Source organism: Misgurnus anguillicaudatus, unplaced genomic scaffold, assembly GCF_027580225.2.
Source record: "Misgurnus anguillicaudatus unplaced genomic scaffold, ASM2758022v2 HiC_scaffold_29, whole genome shotgun sequence".
Lineage (NCBI taxonomy): Eukaryota > Metazoa > Chordata > Actinopteri > Cypriniformes > Cobitidae > Misgurnus > Misgurnus anguillicaudatus.
Window position 1 is genome coordinate 9,150,816 of NW_027395279.1, and position 23,022 is coordinate 9,173,837.

A 23,022-nucleotide genomic window follows, 5' to 3' on the forward strand; every position below is an offset into this window, starting at 1 on the left:
TTAATGAATGGGAGAGTTAAAGTCTTGTCAAAATATGCTGATATTATTATGTAACTTGTGTTAAATACGTTATTTGATTTACATTTTTTTATTAGTATTATCTGTCCATGCAGCACATTTGACAGATATCTGTTTTGTGGATTATTTTAACACACTGAATTTTGATAAAGTGCATTTTGCATCATAATTTGGAAAAGCATAATTTGCATATTTTTTAAGTAATAAAGTATCTTTTAAGATTTTAAATATGTGAAATGATGTATTTAAATAGAATACAGGCACACTGTCATATCACTATTGAGATTAAAATACAATTTGTAAACTTGCTGACTTTATTTTAAAAAACAAACAAAAATATAATGTGCATAATAATTTGGACCATCCATCACTTTCAGAAAATCAAGATTAAGAAATTCTGCATGCTGCAGACTTGACTGCAGAAATAAATCTACACATAAGGTAGTGTCTGCTGACATATTTTATCGTCTGTACTAAGTTTAACATTAAAAAAGTCTCATATATCTGCCACAGGGGTGGGTGCAATCCACTGCATCCAATGACAATAGGGAAAGCTGTAACACAAAAGAATGCCTGTTCTACTGTGACTGCCCTAATGTAACACTTTATGGAGTAATCTCTTCCTGTTATTTGCAGTCTTGTGGAAGTGATTTCAGTGCTAGACTGACATTTCTTACATCACATGAGAATCCGTAACTCTCAATCAAGTATTTCTCATGCCTTAATGCTAGTCTACATATGTGCTTAATTGAAACCGCATTTCAACTTCATCCGCCATTTCTTATCTCAACAACTGCATTAATAAATGTATTCATCAAACCTGACAGCACTCTTAATAATAACACTAAATAAATGACAGTATATCTAGTATTTTGATGCAAGACCATGAAGTGACTAAAACACATGAATATCTAGTAGGATTCAGAGGAACTAGCTGATTAATCTGAAATGGTATAGTCTGCTATACTATGCTGTGGATGTTTTATAAGTCTGTGGTGTCCAGCATAAATTTGTATGCAGTGGTCTGGTGGACAGAAAAAAACTGGACAAATTAATTAGAGGGGCTGATTCTGAACTCTATAAAGCTCTATGAGCTCTATAAATAATCATAGAGTCCTTACCCTCATTCTCTGGAAAATTACCGCAAACCCACCTGCACCCCTTCGCCTCACTACGTACATTTAGCTCAGCACCGGGATAACCCGGGTCAGGGCACGCCCCATGCCCGGGTCTCCTTCCCCTGTCAAGGGACGAACGTTCCGAACTCGGGGGGTATTTCCCGAGCTCGGAACCTTCGCCCCGGGACAGCACGCCACTCACGCATATTAGCAGTCCCACTTTATTGTCAGTGAGGCGAACTCGTAAAATGAATCACTAGGATTAATCTTAGCCTGGTTGTTAGCCTGCTCTGGAGCAGGCTAGCTGCAAAGAGTAAATCTCCATAGTAACTTAATGTAGATTAATTTAGCCTCCCTTCATGCAACCGAGTCAGGGCTAAATTCAGCCAGGATAAATGGAAAATCCCAGCTTAATCCCTTATCTTGCTTTTGTGCAATACCCCTCAGGACTGAGAACACGAGGGCATTAAATATGAGAAACTAAACAGGATAACAAGGGGAAAACGGGTGAGGGTAATGATTAAATGATGAGCTGGGAGAACGGGAGGCGGAGACAAGAGACGAGACACCAGAGGCACATGACCCAAAATACAAGGCCATGAGCCTCCACATAGAATAAGAGACTGTCAGAACCCTGCCATCATACTAAAACATAAACACAAAGCAAGACTCCGATGGCAGAATCCTGACAGTTCGTGGATGAACCCAAAGACGCGCACGGACATGGATTTTTGGGTGTATGCGTCAGTGCAACTGCTGCGTTGCTTTTACAAGCGTAAGTTGGGTAACTACATTGCATATAGATCCGTGTTGCCGCTATTACTACAGTAGTTAACCGCTAAAATTTAAACTTGAGATTTAACACCCACAAAAGATTTACACTGGGGCACGTTCCGTCTTCCTTGTGTTTTGCTGGACACGCTCCATTACTTTCCATGGTTTTCGCCCTAGTTTCACCGCAAACTGCGCGCAGCCAATGGGTGTGTAGCATAATGACCTGGAAAGCTCATTATGCTACACACCCATTCTGAGTTAGGTGACGTCATTCACCTGCCCTTGCATTTAGGCTCAACGTGCGCGTCTTTGGGGACGCTCGTCTGTTTGCTTTAAGCTGCAGGCTGTTGTTACCGTTTCCAGCGTGTTCCTTTTGAGTGCCTGGCCCCACAATTACGGAGAACTACAGTTTGTGCAGTGTTACCACTGTTTTGTTGTAGGCCAGTTTGATACTACTGACACAATGTCGTGATACTGCTGTGCTTCATTTCCTCCTGCATATTATCTGCGTATACGTATTCCCTCATTGGAGATTAGGTCCATATTATAAGACCTTAAATTACCTTCTTTTGTTTCCTTTATATTTTGTTTTGCAGAAGGAGTAAAAGGTGCCCTTCCTCTGTCATTTTTATTGTTTTATACTGTTGTCTGAGGTCTACTCATGACGTTTGCATGGTTTTTACATCCAAAAACATCAAAAGCAATAAGTAATAGGCAATTTTGTACCCTGGTTTTGAGGCTGGTTAGAGAAATGATCCGTTTTAATGGGCGGCCTGCATGGATGAATTGGAAGTAAAACTGAGTCTTGCTTGTCTTATAGTGTGTGTGTGTGTGTGTGTGTGTGTGTGTGTGTGTGTGTGTGTTTGTTTGTTTTATCATTAATTATAATAAAACCCTTTTTGTAATTTTTTATAAATACTTGTGTCTCCATGCTTTTCTGTCATTAGTAGTGAACCTGAGTGGGGATAATATTCTCTGGGTGAAATTCCCAGGGTGGGGTAGTCTAAATTCAACCTAGATACAGTCTTTTTCAAAATAATAGCAGTACAATGTGACTAACCAGAATAATCAATGTTTTTAGTATATTTTTTATTGCTACGTGGCAAACAAGTTACCAGTAGGTTCAGTAGATTCTCAGAAAACTAATGAGACCCAGCATTCATGATATGCACGCTCTTAAGGCTGTGCAATTGGGCAATTAGTTGAAAGGGGTGTGTTCAAAAAAATAGCAGTGTGGCATTCAATCACTGAGGTCATCAATTTTGTGAAGAAACAGGTGTGAATCAGGTGGCCCCTATTTAAGGATGAAGCCAACACTTGTTGAACATGCATTTGAAAGCTGAGGAAAATGGGTCGTTCAAGACATTGTTCAGAAGAACAGCGTACTTTGATTAAAAAGTTGATTGGAGAGGGGAAAACCTATAAAGAGGTGCAAAAAATGATAGGCTGTTCAGCTAAAATGATCTCCAATGCCTTAAAATGGAGAGCAAAACCAGAGAGACGTGGAAGAAAAACGATGACAACCATCAAAATTGATAGAAGAATAACCAGAATGGCAAAGGCTCAGCCAATGATCACCTCCAGGATGATCAAAGACAGTCTGGAGTTACCTGTAAGTACTGTGACAGTTAGAAGACATCTGTGTGAAGCTAATCTATTTTCAAGAATCTCCCGCAAAGTCCCTCTGTTAAAAAAAAGGCATGTGCAGAAGAGGTTACAATTTGCCAAAGAACACATCAACTGGCCTAAAGAGAAATGGAGGAACATTTTGTGGACTGATGAGAGTAAAATTGTTCTTTTTGGGTCCAAGGGCCACAGGCAGTTTGTGAGACGACCCCCAAACTCTGAATTCAAGTACACAGTGAAGACAGTGAAGCATGGAGGTGCAAGCATCATGATATGGGCATGTTTCTCCTACTATGGTGTTGGGCCTATTTATCACATTCCGCTGGTCCCATTTGGGCTCCTTTAGGTCACGAGAACCGACCAACCAAATTCTGATTTGAGATGTTATTCTTTGTCTCGTTCTGTGTATATAAGGTGGCTTGGCAAGAGACTCTGGGAAGTATTCTTTAGCAAGAAACTTCCCCACACTTTGTGTGTGTATTCAAACATTATGGGAGAAATCTTTAACAAGAATCTTCCTACACCATTTTGGGTATATTATATTCATGATGGAAGTACTCTGTAGCCAGAGTGTCTATTGCCAGGTATGACTTTGTAACTTTTGCAAATGTTGATCATTTTAATTAATTGGAATTGAATCAAATTCTGTATGATATTGTTTAATTTATGTTTGAAGCTGAAACCTGCCTGGTATAATAAATTGTTACATTTGATTCATCTGAATTCTTCAGGAATTGTATTGATTTATTTTAATTCTTTCAGAAATTATTATTTCCAGTAGATTAGAAGGAGTCTGATATTACCGCAAAATAAGTATGTCAGGATATGATCACACTGGTGTTTTGATGTTGAATGGAGCAGGTAGCACATTCACCAGGACTCTCAGATTTATGTCTATCACCTGCCTTAGCAAGTTGCATGATCGTGACTAAAGTAACTATTTTTATGATCGGAGCAAGCATGGGGCGGCCAGACATAAAAATATTAGTTTACCCAGCAACCTCTGACTAAGATCAGAACTGGCAATTTTGTGTCCGTGAGATGTACGCAAACGGCCGGCGTATATCCTGTGCGATATCGGGTCCCTAATGAACGAATAATTAAGACTATGGGAATTTATAAATAATCAAACATCTAAATTATGATCAACAGATAATTGGAATAATGCACTAAATTCTTAGTATATTAAATTGGAGTCAGATTATAATTTAAACACAGAGATCAAAGAAATTAATCATGATATGGAATTATTCTTCTAGAAGCGCTGAGGAAGGAACGAACACGAGACCCCTTCACCCACTCCACTTGTATCTGTCGTTGGGCTTGTGGGTGATACCTTACAGCTTGCATATGTTAAAATACTTGAAGAGGTCATGTTGCCCTATGCTGAAGAGGACATGCCCTTGAAATGGTTGTTTCAACAAGACAATGACCCAAAACACAGTAGTAAACGGGCAAAGTCTTGGTTCCAAACCAACAAAATTAATGTTATGGAGTGGCCAGCCCAATCTCCAGACCTTAATCCAATTGAGAACTTGTGGGGTGATATCAAAAATGCTGTTTCTGAAGCAAACCCAAGAAATGTGAATGAATTGTGGAATGTTGTTAAAGAATCATGGAGTGGAATAACAGCTGAGAGGTGCCACAAGTTGGTTGACTCCATGCCACACAGATGTCAAGCAGTTTTAAAAAACTGTGGTCATACAACTAAATATTAGTTTAGTGATTCACAGGATTGCTAAATCCCAGAAAAATTTTTTTTTGTACAAAATAGTTTTGAGTTTGTACAGTCAAAGGTAGACACTGCTATTTTTTTGAACACACCCCTTTCAACTAATTGCCCAATTGCACAGCCTTAAGAGCGTGCATATCATGAATGCTGGGTCTTGTTTGTTTTCTGAGAATCTACTGAACCTACTGGTAACTTGTTTGCCACGTAGCAATAAAAAATATACTAAAAACCTTGATTATTCTGGTTAGTCACATTGTACTGCTTTATTTTGAACAAGACTGTATATACTGTTCTTTGCCTCAGTGGCTGCCACAGGTGTATGAAGCATTATCACGTAGCATTACGGCACAGTATTTATGGGAAATGTAGGAAGTACTGCCAGAGGGATAAATGTCTGAGAACAGTGCTTTATGTATCATTCATGCAATGCCTCATGCATCACCAGCCAAACTGGCTAGTAAGTTTTTATTACCACTCGCCAAAATTAATTTTAACACGCATTTGGCGGGTTGGCGGGTGTTAATTTAGAACCCTGCATATGAGTACTGTGAACATATATATTGATACATTTACACTTATATTTAAGTACACAGTACTATGTATGTTGTTACAGTAAACTTACAGTAAATGGTTTGAGTTACGTTAACTTAACTTATCAGGTTTTACGGAGACGGGGAGACAAGAAACAGATGTGAGTAATCTTGGTGAGGTGTGACTCTTCTGTCTCCAAACAGTGGGGTGGTCGTCTTGGAATCAGATGTGAACTCTTTGAGAAGGATTTCAGTTTTTTAGAAAATGATCCCCTCTGAATTCAGCCATTTGGTGTCAGTTTTACAGCTCCAAGGGATGCTGTTAAAATCTTTGAATTGCAGGTTGAATAACCAGTTTGGATAAAGACATGATGACGCAGATTTTAATGTCACTCATGAACACTGATACCTGAATGTCATTACACATGGCTTCAAGTAACAAAATGAACCTCGAAACATGCAGACTATACAGTAAGTTATACAAAATACTTAAATAACATTTAATAACATTTTAGTATGGAATTTAATAGAAAAATACACTTGATTATTCAAAATACTTAAATAGCATTTAAGTAATGAAAGTTAATAGAACAGTCTATAAGCCTAAGTTATTTTGCTATCTTTTTTTAGATAAGATCACAATTAACCAAGTCCTATAACTGCTAACCAGATGTAAATGATATTATTTTACTAACATATTTTATTTTGGGAAAGTATTTTAAAGTATTTTCTTGAGATTTTATACGGTACATCAAAATATGTAAATTTTTGTATAGCCTATTTAATGTAACACTTTATTTTACAACCTGCAATGTATCGTGTAATTAAACAGAATTTACAGCGTACCTATTTGTAACAACAGAGTACCTCTACAGTACATACTTGTAGGTATAAGGGAACAATATGATAAGTTTGGGGTAATAACGGGGTAAGAATATGGAAAATTAAAAAAATATTTATACTCTAAGTGTTTTATAACTACAGGGTACCTATTGTAATATTATGTGGTATGTATGACTTATGCAAGTCCATGGGGAAATTATGTATTGATTTGTATGATTTTATTGTGAATTTTTCATATTCGCTACTTACCTGATGAAAGTATATTGTATACAGTCGAAGTCTTCGAGCCACATCAACAAATAAAATATAACAGCAGATCATTTTTATTTTAATAGCCTATATTACTGATACTTTTAATAGCTAAAGTCGAATATCATTTACATCTGGTTAGCAATTATAGGACTTGGTTAATCGTGATCTTATCTAAAAAAAGGACTAACTTAGGCTAATAGACTGTCCTATTAATTTAATTACTTAAATGTTATTTAAGTATTTTGAATAATCAAGTGTATCTTACTTTTCTTATTCTTGAAATGTTGCGAATTTATTATCATTGAATGTTTTCTTTATTTTAACGTGTTTGTAATTCTTTTGAAATATTGTAACACATTTAATTAATGGACACTATGTCAATGACAAATTTTCATTTCACAGTTTACATGGCGAGGCGCTTAAAGTTGTTGTTTACTGGCCTGTTCCTTGGAATTATTGGATTTTTGGTAAGACTAGAAATAAGTCTTTTGAATATCCGACTTCGGATATGAAAATCATGTCTGATCATGTAGGTGTATCTTTAATTCAGTCTTTAGTTTCTGTATATAACAAGCAATGCTCTGTAGCCTACTTTGCATCTCAATCACGGTATTCAGTTCATTTCATATTCGTTTTTAAATTCGTTTTCATGACACTTTTAAGCAGTATGATTATTAACCTTGTAGGTTTTATGGACTTACTTTGGGAGTAAAGAAGTGAAACAAACTCCAACCAGCATTTTGTTTCAGCACTTTGCCAAACTTAACAACTCCAAAAACTTCTCCACCCCTCCTGCTGATGTTCTGCTAGAAATCACTTCAGAAGACTCAGAGTCAAGTTCAAGTTCATTTTACTCTGAAATTGGAATCAGTTCAGAAAGTTACTCCAGTTTACAGCAGGAACTCTTCTGGGCTGAACCAGACAGATCAATCACAGATGTGTCTATGAGTACAAGTTCTGCTCACTCCACTTTCATCATTCAGAACCTGAAAGACAGCTACCAAATAGGAGAGGAGCTTTTTGTTACTATCCATGCCAGAGACTTTAACAATGAATCTAAACGTTATGGAGGAGATTTCTTTCAAGCAAAGCTTTTCTCATCCGAAAATCCCCAAAAGGTACTGTACCTCTTACATGTTTGCTGTATCAGTGATGTTTACTGAGTACTGATCTTTATCTGATCTAATGCTTTTCTGTCACAGGCCAGTGTGTTTGGGGAGGTGGTGGATTTGCTCAATGGCTCTTACTCTGTGCGTTTTCTTCTGCCGTGGGTTGGACAGACACAGGTGGCTGTGCGTCTGATCCACTCCAGTGAAGGGGTGCAGGTCCTCAAGCATCACAGAGACACAGATTCTGACAGAATTTACTTTATTGGATATTTTGAAGGACCAGGACCAGATGGGACCAGGTTTACAGAAACAGTGAATTGTAATGTGAAGTGGGACAAGAACGGACTGGAGAGGATGGGGACTGGAGATTGCTGCTGTGATTATAAAGATTCTCGCAGTGGAGAAGAATGGCGCTGTCAGAGACCCAAATCCCTGCCATGCAGCGCTTACGTCTATCACTCTATGGGCGGGTATTACAATCGTGTGACTGACAAAGAAGCAATGTTTATGTAAGAATACATTTTCACATTCAAATTTTTTTAGTTTGAACACTGAAGGGAAAAACCAATCAGTAATGTTATTTTTGACAGGAGTGAAACCAACAAAGAGATCAATGGACAAAGAACACCGATCAAGATTCTTCCTTTCAATGAAACAGCGCGAATTGGTATGGCAGCCTTTTAGACCGCATGTGATAAATTTACACTGTCTGCAACATAACTGGAGTCAGAAAGTCCACGTAAAGAACTGATCAATGGATTTCTATGCATTTGTCATTAGCTTTATTTAAAGCTCCACTGTGTAGGATCTACTCCCATCTAGCGGTAAAATTCTATATGACAACCAACTGAATATTACTTTCTAGCCCCCCCCCCCCATTCGGAACACGTTTTAACTAGTACGGTGGCCCTGTCATGCCAAGGTTAACATGGCTTCCAGTAGCTACAAAGCAAAAGCAATGAAAAAAATGAACAATTTGCAATGTACTTTGCCTGTGATCCGTCAAAGCACAGAGATTTATGTTAAACATGTAAAAAGTCTGATTGTCATGATATGTCCGCTTAAAATCACATACAAAAAACAACCATAAACGTAGCTTGGACACTCCTTTTTCATCCACGTGAGGAAAAATATCCCAGGGGCTGTAACACTTGGTATTTAGATGTGTTTTCGTCGATCAGATCACAAGTGGACGAGAGAGACACATCACGTTTACACTTGGTGTTTAAATCCGTCTCTTTTTGTCCATTTTCGACCGCTTCTCTCCAGATTACTGAGGAGATGGTCTGTGGACGAGTCCCTCTCCTGTCATTTAAACATGAGTGGGAGTAATGACGGGTTTAAATGGACGCAAACTAATATTATGTCAGAGTCCAATGCTTATGTTTTAAGTAAACGTTACATGTCCGTGTATATGTCAGCTTTCTCTGATATTGGTGAAATAAGATCGCTCAAATTTCACACACTTGTAAAATGAAACGAAAGACTTGCAGATCAGCGGCGTTTTATCAATGAAAGGCTAAAAATATGGCTGTCACCGTGTGTTTGTGCTAGAGGTCAGAAAAGATGAAAAACATTTATCTCAGTACCTCAGATTACATAAATGGGCAGAGAAACGGCGTGTGGCTGTTCGAACACATTAAACCACATGCGTGTTTACACTAACTGCATAACCATGCTATAGTTAGCCAAGGAACTAAAAAACTTTAAGTTTACAACATAGACTGTTTAGATTTAAACGAATATGCTGAATTACCTGTGGAGAAGATAGAAAGTAGCAACTTCAGTGTCCATTGAGCCCCATCTTGGAAAACTAACTTCAATATTGACTTTGGTCTTGATGCTTTTCCTGTCGCGTTGTCGTTTAAAATCCCCGTTTCGCTTCCTTGGTGACTTGTTTTAATGTCCTCGAGAATATGTCTTCAACAGGCTTTCAAATCAAAGCATTAGATCGCAGGTAACACGGCGTGCGGCTGTTGTAAAATCCGAAGGATTCGGTCTACGCAGGTCGCAGGCTGCATACGTCATCAAGCCTGGTTTATTTAAATTAACTGAGCATACATTCGCAAGTCATAAGCATATTACATTATTTACAATTAAATAAGAATAATTGTCAGCTTTATAATTGTTAATATTCTGAAATAATATTTGATGACGTATACCGCCTACACATGCAACCTCGGGAGGCTTCAGCTAGCGGCCAACGTGAAAGCGCGAAAGGCGGAGCTTGACTTTCAGGAATGTCCCTCGTCGGCGAATGTATTTCAAAGATGGAGGCACAACATGGATTCAGCCAGAGAGCGATTCGTCGTATGTATTTTAAATAGCAGATTCTACACTTACGAGAATACTTTGATTAGTGGGGTGGAAGTAATTACACATGAATGAGCACATACTTTTGAAAGAAAACATGGGTTTTTGCTAAGAATTAACTCAAAAAAGTACACAGTGGAGCTTTAATAAATATTATTGTCTATATATGAAATCAAATATTGTGAAACTTAGCTAGCACTACAGTAAATAATTTGATTTTTCAAGGATGGACATTTTTTTATTCCTTCATACTGCATTTTCAGGTTTTAATTAATGTAAAAACCCTGCAGCTAGAAAACAAGTTTTTTGTTAGCTTCTATAGCTTTACATTTTCAATTTCAATTGTGACTTGTAGAAATGCATTTTGTTTACTTAATCCATTTAATTAAAGGTCACGTTCTTCCTGATCCCATTTTTCAAACTTTAGTTAGTTTGTAATGTTGCTGCTAGAGCATAAATAATACCTGCAAAATGATAAAGCTCAAAGTTCACTGCCAGGCGATATATTTTCTTTAAAGGACAAGTTCGGTATTTTACACTTAAAGCCCTGTTTTCAGATTGTTTATGATGAAATAGAACGGTTTTGACTGAAATTTCGACATATGCGGCTGCCCTGAGAATTTTCGGGTGTTTAATGGATCACCTCCCCACCTCTACAATGGCTGTATTGGTGCACTGGGACAATCCTTCCTAAAATGCATTAAACTTTCGTTTACAAAGACGTGAAACTCACCGAGTGTTCAGGGGTGTTCACTGATATGCTCACACAAAAATCGCTGCAAAAGATGCTTTCCAACAGGTGTTTTAGCATTTGTTGTAAACTTGTGGACCTATTTTTCCAAACGTCTCACACCCGTACATTCTTCCACTGAGAGCTTGAATAATAGACACTCCAGCCCAGTTGGTTGCGATAATCCGCCTTTGCCAATTGCATGAATACAAACAAAGTTCCCGGCGCGGAGTAATACCGTACCTCACAACACATCTAATACAAGTCAATGGAGTTGGACAAAAACTACGATAAAACCTGTTGGAAAGCGTCTTTTGCAGCGATTTTTGTGTGAGCATATCAGTGAACACCCCTGAACACTCGGTGAGTTTCACGTCTTTGTAAACGAAAGTTTAATGCATTTTAGGAAGGATTGTTCCAGTGCACCATTAAACCCATTGTAAAGGTGGTTGGTGAAACACAAACACCCGAAAATTCTCGGGGCAGCCGCATATGTCGAAATTTCAGTCAAAACCGTTCTATTTCATCATAAACAATCTGAAAACAGGGCTTTAAGTGTCAAATACCCAACTTGTCCTTTAACAAAATTCCCCTTTTAAAGCCTAAAGCCTACAGTAATATGAAGTCCCTCCTTCAGAAATACGTAACGAGTTCTGATTGTGTAGTTTGTTTAGTGTGTTGTGATTCGACAGCAGTTAAGCTTATAGTCTAGTAGCCAGCCCATAGAGCCCCATTGTGAACCCGGAAATGTTGAGTACACCAAAGTTTTATTGCATGAATGGGAAGTATAGGTCCCCAACATACAGAAACTGTCGGATGCTAATTTGCATATGTTGAGCAATTTGCATAATTAGCATAATTAGCAATATTAGCTTAATTGTCCATTTTGGTCACATATTTTGCACTGTATGGCCAATTTCTACAATATGTAAGTGGTTTTAGAGGTTTTAGAGGATTCTGATTTCATTTCTGCCACTTTCAGACTTCAAAATGGTAATTCTATAACAGATTTGGATTAATTTAGACACTTTTTTATTAATTCCGAACAAAATTTTGGGTTATTTTTATGGTAAACACTATATTCTCACATTTCAGAATCACAAGAACTCATGCTCTTTGATGTGAATGTTGATAACCTCAATATGTTTACATTTCTTGAGGTCTGGTCATGTTTTTATGCAAATAAGCTGTTGCAGTGAGCTGTTGTATATACAATAAGTATGTTGTAAAGCAAAGGAGCATAGTCTATTTTTACAGTCAAAATTATCCTTGCCGATATTTTTATATTCTTATATCATATTTGTTTTCACATTAAGATAAAAGGTTATAATGAGTTATAATGACAGTTTTGTTTAGTACATTGTGAATTTCTATTCAGATCCGTTTTGTGAGTGAATCTGGTGTTCAAAAATTAGTTACCATTATTAAAAAAAAAATTATTCTTCTTTTTTTAAATTCAGACTCCTTGTGATTTGATCTGGAATGGATTAAAAACATTTGATATTCAGTGTTCTTGCTGCTTTCTCAAGTTGTCGTGTAGTATTAATTTAACCATTCGGATCTAGGTTTAAAGGACAAGTTTGGTATTTTACACTTAAAGCACTGTTTTCAGATTGTTTATGATGAAATAGAACGGTTTTGGCTGAAATTTCGACATATGCGGCTGCCCTGAGAATTTTTGGGTGTTTGTTTCACCTCACACCTCTTACTTTACTTACTTACTGCCCGTTATGCCACTGGCATGTAGGGCAGCAACAAAAGTCTTCCACTCCTGTCTGTTCTGGGCCAGCTTCTGGATGGTACCCCAAGTGTGGTTCATGTTCTTTAATTCTCCTTCTACTGTCCGGCGCCAGGTGTTCTTTGGTCTGCCTCTCTTGCGTTTGCCCTCTGGTGTCCAGTGAAGGGCTGTGCGGGTAATACTTTCTTGTTCTCTCCTTATCAAGTGCCCAATCCACCTCCATCTTCTTCTCATGATGATGGTCCCAATACTGTCCTGATTGCAACACGCAAGCAACTGCTCATTAGAGATGGTGTTTGGCCAGAAAATTCTCATGATTCTCCTCAAATTCTTTGTATGGAAAACAGAGAGCTTATTCAGGTCACTGTCTGTTATCCTCCAGCACTCTGAGCCATATAGCAGGGTGGAAAGCACACAGCTCTGGTACAATTTCAACTTGGTCTTTATGCTGTAAAGCTTGGATCTCCAAACACTATTCAGCATCCTAAGGGCATTTCTGGCTTTGCCAAGACGATTCTTTATGTCAATGTCCGCTCCTCCATCATATCTGACAATGCTGCCCAAATAGGTGAATTCTGTGGTCATTGGAAGATTTTTTCCATTTACCTGCACTGGTAATGGGTTTGGTATGTTGAGTGTCATCACCTTTGTTTTCTGCAGGTTGATCCTTAAGCCTATCTGTTCAGCATATGTATTGATGCGGTATGTCTTCTCCTGAATGTGCTGGTGTGTGTGGGAGATCAGAGCCAGATCGTCAGCAAAGTCTAGATCTTCAAGTGCATATTTGAGGGTCCATCTCAGACCGCTTGTCTGTTTTTCAGTAGTTCTCCGCATTACCCAGTCAATGGCAATGTTAAAAAGGAATGCTGACATCACACAGCCTTGCCTCACACCTCTACAATGGGTTTAATGGTGCACTGGAACAATCCTTTCTAAAATGCATTAAACTTTCGTTTACAAAGACGTGAAACTCAGCGAGTGGTCAGGGGTGTTCACTTATATGCTCACACAAAAATCGCTGCAAAAGAATCTATTTCACTATTTCATCATAAACAATCTGAAAACAGGGCTTTAAGTGTAAAATACCGAACTTGTCCTTTAAGTACTTTCAAAACAAAGAGAAACGTTTTGATCAAGTCGAAATGTCAGAAAAGAAGTTTCTGTTTGCACCATGCAGTGGCAAAAATAGCGACTTTAAAATATCTTTACAATCAGAGGAACTCTGTAACCTTGGATGGAGCCCGTATGAAATTTACCGAAAGCGCAAAAGGCCCCCAGCAGTGAAAGCACTACCTCCTACAGAACGTAATATGCGCCTTCATGGAAGACGTGCCCACCTACAGGTGCTACTATGAAAATCAGCTGACCAGCCTGATCCACCGGTTGTGGATATCACCTTGTTTGGATGGGACAAGAAGATGGGTCTAAAGGAAGGAGAGGAACTGCTTATGCCCACACAGGATTCAAGTCCAGTTGCTCCTCCTGCTTTGTTAGATGTTGTCAGCTGTGGTTTCAAAGCTGTGTTGAAACCTTGTACATCAGCAAAGTGCAGCTGTGTAGCTGCAGGTCTGGGCTGTACCAGTTATTGTTCCTGCAAAGGCAATGATGGTATATACTGCAACATACTTGCACAACACCAAGAACACAAAGAAAGAGATGAAGGGTCTGGAGAAGATGATGACAGAACAGAAGAGAATAGTGAAGATGATGAGGCTGCCTTTTTATTAATTGTGAGGCATAGCAGTTTGCCTGAAGGTGGTAGCCAGTGTGTGCTTTGTGTGGTACGGAGGTAAGGCCCTCTTGGTTAGCCTCCCGTCTCCGTTTGGCGGAGTTTTAACTGGGTCCTCGTTTGATTTTGCGACTTGCGGACCAAGCTGGAAAGCACATCTGCCATTCCGGCATGGCCCTAGTGACTTGCGGGGCCTGTCTTGTATGGCATGTATATGTTGTATATTTACATGTTTGCCTTGGTGCAGAGGTGAAGCCCTCTTGGTTAGCCTTGCGTTGGCGAGCTGACCCGGGTTGCCCAGACTCAGTTTTAACTCTTGCGTCTGGCGAAGTTTTAGTTTACCCGATTACTATGTATCATACAGTTCCAGGATCCAAGTTATGTCAAATTCCCGCATTGCTTTTTCATCCAGAAATGCATAACATTCAGCCTAACAAAGATTCATTGTTTATCCAAAAAGCTATTTTGAATTTTCAAAAGTGTCAGGAGGGGATTCAGCCTCACTATACCCTGTAAACAATGAATCAACATTTATAAGTGCACTCATGATTCTGAAATGTTAGATTATTTTATTTACCATAAAATAACCTAAAATTATGATTGAAAGTAATAAAAATTTTAATAAATAAATCAAAATTTGTAATAAAATTAGCTCTTTAAAATCTGAAAATGCCAGAAATGAAATCAGCATCATCTAAAACCTCTAAAACCATTCACATATTGTAGAAATTGGCCATTTAGTGCAAAATATGTGGTCAAAATGGGCGATTAAGCTAATATTGCTAATTATGCAAATTATGCAAATTGCTCAACATATGCAAATTAGCATCCGGTAGTTTCTGTATGCTGGGGACCCATACTTCACATTTCTGCAATAAAACTTTGGTGTACTCAACATTTCCGGGTTCACCTAGTTGGCTACTAGACTATTAGCAGAGCCGTTTGATCTTAGCTGGCGACTGACGTATTCCTGTGGGCGGAGTTTAGTCAAAAACTCTTTTATTGAGGTCATTAAAGCAGGAAGTAAAGGGCTATAGAGATAAATAAATTGTGTAAAAAATAAAGCGTTTTTTTTTTACACGTGAAACATGAACACATGTTATATTGCCCACTGTAAACACAATCAAAGCTTCAAAAACACAGGAAGAACGGGAGCTTTAATTTGGCATTGTGAAAGTACAATTTCAACTTTTGTCTGCAGATGTAACACAGAAATGTCGTCCTGGTTTGCACTCACCAGTTCCAGCTGGGTTTTACCTGGATGATGTTTGGGAGTCCTTTGTGTGTAGGACCCGTCATTTTACTGCTGGAACAATAGCACAGTGCCTGAAAGACAAACACATCTACATGATGGGAGACTCTTCTTTGAGACAGTGGTTTGACTTCTTGCTGAAAGCAGAACCAAGTGAGATTCTCTTAAATAACTATAAATTAGAAGCATTGAATGTTTACTGGTTCAGTAAGATTTGAGCTTAATTTGTTAATTTGACTCAGTCATGTCAGTGTTGGGTAAGTTACTCAAAAAAAGTAATTAGTTACTAATTATATCTTCAATCATGTAATTAGATTACTTTACAAATTACTCTCTCCAAAACGTATTTAATTACTTATTACTAATTACTTTCTAAATCCTATTTAGTAAATCATCAAGGCCGCCTTAATGCACAGGCTTACCTGGGCTGAAGCCCAGGGGCCTCCGAAGTTCAGGGGCCTCCCATGTTCGCGTTCAGGATGAGCTGGAAATGTCATTTTGTTTTGTACCTTATCAGGTTTTCTGTCAATCACTCTAATTGCACGTTACATTTCTGCTGATTGGTCCGTGGTAGCTTACCGTGACGTAACAGTCAGATTTTTCTATTCCGCGTAATGTAATTAAGGGCTCGTTGTCAACTTGGCCTTCCTGCATGTTAGACTGAGTGTGACAGAGAAACGGGAAATAATCCACCAAAAAACGAAAGAGTAATTTCTGAAATTTCTTAATAAGCAACAGTAAGGTGCAGGTCTCTCTCTCTTTCGCATGCGTGCTCGCTCTCTCTGTGTTCGTGCAGCTGAGTCTCTGTTCCGAATACCATTTTTTGAGCTTCGAAGCTCTAGTAGAAATAAAATCGAATATTCGAAGCTTCGGAAGGAGGGGCTGAACATATTTTTCTCTTTAATAAAGGCAGGAATCTCTGTGTGTGTGTGTCTGTCTGTCTACAGTTTTATTATGTGGCGGATGTGTTGCTGCGGACCCAAGGGAGTGTAGTGCCTTTTTTTCGTGCAATATGGACATGTGACACGTTTAGAATTAATAAACTTTAAAAATCCTACAGAACAGCGCAAGCCGGAAGTGGTGTGCCTGTCACGCGTCATGCGAGAACAGCATTAGTGAAACAAAACACAAGAGCAATACTTTTAATAAGGTAATGTCACGGCCGGGGGCGGACCCGAATAAACTAAAGGTCACACCCCTCTCAGTTCTTCCACCTCGAGGAGGTTCCCAAGACCACCCCAATGACCAGACAGACGAGTAAATTCCAGTTAAAATAAACTTTATTAAATATTTAAAAGGAAAGGGGGAAAGGGGAAAGGGCAGTTTAAAACTAATATGTCTCTTCTTCGTCTCCAGGGCCACTTGGGGGGAAAGACTGGGGACGGGGGCTCCTTTGGGGCTCTGGCCCAACAATCCGTGGCACGCTCCGCTTCTCAGCGCTGGGGATCTTCGCTCACACAGAGCTCCACTTGCACAGGTAGGTAACTGCTTTAAGCACAGAACAGGTTTACTTCACAGGTTATGTTACTCACAGCACTGGGGATCTTCATGCACACCGAGCTTCACTTGCACAGGTAGGTAATTGCTATAAGCACAGAACGGTTTTACTTCACAGGTCACTTTACTCACAGCACTGGGGAATCTTCATACACACAAAGCTTCACTTGCACAGGTAGGTATTTGCTATAAGCACAGAACAGGTTTACTTCACAGGTCATTTTACTCACAGCACTGGGGAATCTTCATACACACAAAGCTTCGCTTGCACAGGTAGGTAATTGCTATAAGCACAGAACAGGTTTACTTCACAGGTCATTTTACTCACAGCACTGGGGAATCTTCATACACACAGAGCTTCACTTGTACAGGTAGGTAATTGCTATAAGCACAGAACAGGTTTACTTCTCAGGTTATGTTACTCACAGCACTGGGGATCTTCATGCACACAGAGCTTCCCTTGCAAACAGTGGATTTTCGCTACAGTGGTAGTGCACCGTATTCCTTCGCCCATCCACTCAGGCTGTCCGGGCGTCGTAGGGACTAGTGGGTCCGATGACACGGAGCCGAACGCTTCCCGAACTCCCCCTCCTTCTTCCACGAACTGGGGTCCGAATTGGGGCGAACTTTCGTCGGGGCTCCGCTCACCACGAGCTTCTGTTGGAGAGCTCAGTACACACACCGCTACAACCCACAGTCCACACGGTACACTCTTGGTAATACTCACTGGGTTTCACCACTGTCCGCTCTGTGGATGAACCAAGCTTTCGTTGACACACCCCAGGCACAGGGCTCAATTTTCTCGCTCTCCTTAGGACCCAGGCCACAACGGATGTCGTCGTCTCGTGACTCGTCGGAGGCTAGGCAGTTCGAACGCTACAAGCACAGCATATACACAGCAAGTAAAGCGTAAACACCATCAATCAGTGAAACTCAACCACAGCACTCTTATACAACTTCACGTGATATTTAGATCGCCCTTGCCACCTGGCTACGACGACCTCGAGAGGATGGTTGGGCGATAACTGGATCACAATTGAGAGTGAGATGTGTGTTATTCACAGGCCCGGCGTGTTGGTTAACACTCCTTTGGCTCACCTGCGCTTCCTTTTTTCCACAGGGCCACTGTTTTACTGGTGAACGGTGCTTCCTACCAAATGCTTCGTCCGTGCTTCCGGTCAACCCGCGGCTCGCCCACGCTTTCCTCTCCAGTGGGGCCAGGGACCTCAAAAACACAAAGGCACACACCAAAACAACTCTTCGTACAAGTATTGCACAGATAAGCACCACAGCTGTTACTCACGCTTGGTTGTCAACAACTGCTATTAACTGCACTCTTGGTGGCTCGGTGTCCACTCTTTCTCCAATGAAACTCCACAATATTCCTTCGTCAGCTGACTGTCTCTTCCTCTCTTCCCCAGGAGAGCGATCCGACCAGCGTGGTCCGTCTGCAAAGCAGCAACACAACGTATACAAAGTACACCACAAGCACCGGTGTAGTGTCCCTTTAATTAGTTCCACAGCCCCGTCCTTCTCGCCTCTCCTGGCAGCCGCACTCTTTCCTTACACCATAAGTGTTTTTAGCGGATCAACGGCGGCCTTCGGCTCCTCCAGGGACGGGGCGTGTGTTTGCATTTGCCCAAGGCATAAAGGGACTCCCACCCGAAAACCAACTCCCTCTTTGTGCTTCCTTGGCCCTTTTTATATGGCTTGCCTTCACCCTCACCTCCAATCACAGGTTGCTCCATTTAATTTGCCACACCTGCTGCTCATTCCCTCGTCATCAGCGTTGGCAGGGAAACCAGGAAGCAAAACTGATTAAAAATTGGGCCCTGGCGGAAACCATCTTCAGGCGGAACCTTTCTCCGCCACTTTTGGTTCTGCCCTATTATAGTCACCCGGTGACAGTAACCTAACATTTTTCTAACAAACAAACATTCCCGTTTCAGAAATTAGCACCACAGTAATTACTGACAACGTAGGGTAGGCTATTTAAATAAAACAATGAAAATAAATAAACGAAGTTCAACAAACTGTAATAAAGCGGTAGCATACTTTCAAAATCAAGTTTATTAATAACACTTATACCATCCAATATGTTTTTTTCATCAGCAGAACAATAAAGAAGATATTTTGCAGAAACCACAGTGCTACGTCATGCAAGTCAACCGATCCGGCTTATATATCCTAAAGCATATATATCCAATACAAAAGTAATCCCCCATAACTCTGTGTGACATACTGTATTGACGTCTTGTGAAGCAAATCAATCAGTTTTTGCAAGAAACTAAACGTTACTTACAACACTATTAGCGAGAATGCCAAAGCAGGAAGCGCGCTTTCCGTTTGAGGCAATCTCTTCCACTGGTGGCGTTTGGTGGCTGTTGGCTAAGGATGTTGGTCTCTCTGCGCCACCTACAGAGCGGGAGCGTGAAGCACACTTCCTGCTTGGCAAAAGCTCTGCATTAACGCTGAAAAAAAATATATATATATATATTCAAATCTAAAAACTGAAAATCGAATGTCAACCCACGGAACGAATATTCAAATTTTCTCGTCCAGCCCTACTGGCAATGCAGAAGTCTCTCCAAACGTGCGCAAGAAACTGTGCCGCACATAATGCTGTTAGTTGTTATAAAGTTTAAGTTTACTCGCGTTTATATCAGTGACGCACGCAGCTGGAGCGATGTAGTTTGACGCAACGTTAGCTCACAGTAGACACATCTGTTGGTTTAGAAAAACTACAAAGAGACACAACGGTAAAGGTGCAAGTCTTAATTCAATGAATTTTCTGCAAATTTGTATATTCCAAAAACTATTTAAACATAAAGCTTATAAACATATATACTTTTACACATTTTGGTTTTATTATCACCACAAGTTGCTGTGTGTGGTTGTTAAATAAAGTGTCTTGTGTTTATGCTCAAGTGGGTTCAGTGATGTGTTAATAATGATATTATGGTGTTTTCTGGGTCAAAGAGGGAAAACTCACTGTTGTATGTCTCGAAAGAAACTAATGCATTTTGTGATACAGATTACCTAAATATTACACTTTAAAAAAAATGAGACTATAAAGCGAGGGTATGGGGGGCCTACAAAACCTTAGGTCTCACATTAGGTTAAGGCGGCCCTGTAAATCATACATAGATAAGGTTTGAAATGGCTCGAATAAATCATATTAACTCCACGCCAGCTTTTTTAAGTTGGCCAACAGCATTTTTTTTGTGATTTTTCAAAAGAGCACGGCATAACACAAAACACTGACCATAATTCCCTGATAAAAGCTTCCTACTGACTCCAGAGCTCAAATTCCTAAAAAAGAATAATCTTGATTGCGCCTTCTTAAAAACATCCTCAATATTTTTCTTCCAGTTTAATTTAATGTCCAAATGGACACCAAGATACCTGTAAGACTGAACAATTTCTATTTTCTGACCTTTAATTATCACTGGTAATGTCACTTCTTTTTTCCTTCTAAAATCAATAATCAACTCCTTAGTCTTCTCAACATTCAATTTTAGGAAGTTTTCATCACACCATGTAACAAATACGTCAACCTCTCTTCTGTAGTCCACATCATTACCTTGATTAATTAAGAATTTTTGTATACAAATTGTATACTGAATACAATTTTTTTGTATACAGAATCAGGCATTAATATGTGCTCCTTAAGTAGGGCCTGTTGAATGCTTTATTCTGATTGGCTGAGAAATGTTCCATGGGTTTTGATTATTTTTCTGTAAACCGCACACCTGACCTTTTAAAAGACTTAAAAATAGGCACCTGAGCAATGTTTGTGGTGAGCGTGGTATAAGAGGAATAATTGACGCCTTGGATTATTTGAAAATAATGCAAACCCGCGGTGTAAAGGTGCTCCGCTTCAGGTCGTGCTGCATAACCACCTTGGGTGACCTTGAGTGTTACCATTACTCTTATTAACTCACCAAATTATTTAAAGTGAGAAGGATTCATAAAAAACATGCATTTAAAACCTTAGACTTTAAATTTTGATGTTAAATCCATTATTGTATAATATATAATTGTTCTCAATTCTCACTTAAGTAATTAAATTACTGGAAAAATAATCCATTACTTTCCTTTTTCAAGGGAAAATTAATTAAATTACAGTAACTAATTATTTAGTAACTACATCCAACACTGGTCATGGTTTATATGTCGATATCAAATGACAAATACAAATTTGTGCATCATAATCATTGTTGGTGTTTTTCACTGCAGGTTTAAAGTGGATGGACCTGCATGTTGAATATCAGGCAGGGCCTCTTATAGCAGTGGATGTGGAGAACAACATTGACTTACACTGGAGGTCTCACGGTCTTCCTCTACGCTTTGTTAAAACACAAGTTACTAATATTCACTACATCAGTAATGAGATTGACGATCTGACTGGAGGACCTCACACTTTTATTGTATTTAATCTGGGGCCACACTTCACAACATACCCTCTCGATTACTACACCCGCAGAGTGTTGAGGATCCGCAAAGCTGTGCTAGATATGTTACAACGGGCACCAGACACTACCTTTATAATCAAGACTGTCAACACCGGCTATAAGGTAAGTTAGTTCATAATATCAAACAAAATCATTTACAGAGAAACTTGTATGTATATTTAGCCTCTAAGGTGTATTTCTGTCTTTGTAATAGGATGTGTTTGGCAGTGACTGGTATTCTCTGCAGTTGGACAGAATCATACGGTGGGCTTTTCAGGATGTTAATGTTTATATTTTGGATGTTTGGCAAATGACAGCCTGTCACTACAACGAAGAGGACATCCATCCAGGTCCTGTCATCATCAAAAATGAGATAGACATTTTGCTTTCTTTCATTTGCCCTGAATGATTTTGTCAGGAGCAATGAGGAGGTAAAAGTACAGTCTTCAATTTTATTTTATATATATATTGAATGTGTTAAACATGGTAATACACTATAAGTTTCTTTTACAATATAAGTAATAGTGGCAGAAACTGCTGAGGGCGGGAAAAAAATTACAAACTATAAAACAAAATCTGGCACAAACAAACTAAAACGTATTTCTTTTCACTTACATTGTTCCTACATTGCACATTGCTGTTACTTTGCAGGTTTATTTATATAACCTAACTGTGTACATCACATAACAACCCTTAATTACTTGTTTATTGTCTTATTCTTTATATAATTCTTTAACCAGTGTTGTTTACATCTTTTGAAATGGTCTATACCTGGGGTGTATTCCAGAAAGCAGGGTTAACTTACCATCAGATTAACCCTGAACTTTGGGTTGATCAACCCCAAACTTGCTTACTCTGGGTATGTCGGTTCTGAAACACAGGTTAAAAGTTAGTTCAATCAACCCACTGAAAGTAACCCAGAGTTAATGCACGCTCACGGTAACAACATAAAGGCAATGTCAATGGATCACAGATTTCACGAGTCACCATGGAAACGTCAGAGAACTTAAAAGTTTTTAAATGAGAAATAACATTATAAACCAATACTTTCTGACACAATCAACGTTTTATAATTGGCTTAGAAGTGCGTGACTACAAAACAAATAAATTAAATAATTAATCCGAACCTATTTTACCCCATTTAAGTCTAATATTATATGTGTCTCATCGAAAATACACACAATATTATTAAAATATTATTTTAAAGCCTGTAAAAATAATCATAGATTTTATATATGATTTTAAACATATGAATTATGAATATCTTTTCCCTAACGAAAATTAACAATGGTTTTACTCAAGCGTGC

At 39.1% G+C, this 23,022-nt stretch overlaps 2 protein-coding genes across 2 annotated transcripts in view; both read left to right on the top strand.

Moving 5' to 3' along the window:
* The first annotated feature begins 6,233 nt into the window (after positions 1 to 6,233).
* The window catches only part of LOC129436611 (NXPE family member 3-like), a 63,361-nt gene continuing 46,572 nt past the window's right edge, over positions 6,234 to 23,022 (top strand). Inside the window, exon 1 of the mRNA XM_073865159.1 lies at positions 6,234 to 6,269. Coding sequence (XP_073721260.1) covers positions 6,242 to 6,269 — 28 coding nt within the window. The 5' untranslated portion in view covers positions 6,234 to 6,241. The remainder of the gene's footprint in view (positions 6,270 to 23,022) is intronic.
* LOC141349161 (NXPE family member 3-like) lies at positions 7,402 to 22,222 on the top strand. Its single transcript, XM_073864933.1, has 7 exons — positions 7,402 to 7,422; positions 7,580 to 8,011; positions 8,096 to 8,511; positions 8,593 to 8,669; positions 15,714 to 15,917; positions 21,501 to 21,838; positions 21,930 to 22,222. Exons 1-7 carry the CDS (start codon positions 7,402 to 7,404, stop codon positions 22,122 to 22,124), a joined length of 1,683 nt encoding a protein of 560 aa, XP_073721034.1. The 3' UTR covers positions 22,125 to 22,222.

Excerpts from the sequence above, each read along its gene's own strand:
- LOC141349161 (XM_073864933.1), top strand. The coding sequence starts at position 7,402 with ATGAAAATCATGTCTGATCAT. Across the intron at positions 8,012-8,095 it reads CATCCGAAAATCCCCAAAAG|GCCAGTGTGTTTGGGGAGGT; the intron begins GTACTGTACCTC and ends TTTCTGTCACAG. Across the intron at positions 21,839-21,929 it reads CTGTCAACACCGGCTATAAG|GATGTGTTTGGCAGTGACTG; the intron begins GTAAGTTAGTTC and ends TCTTTGTAATAG.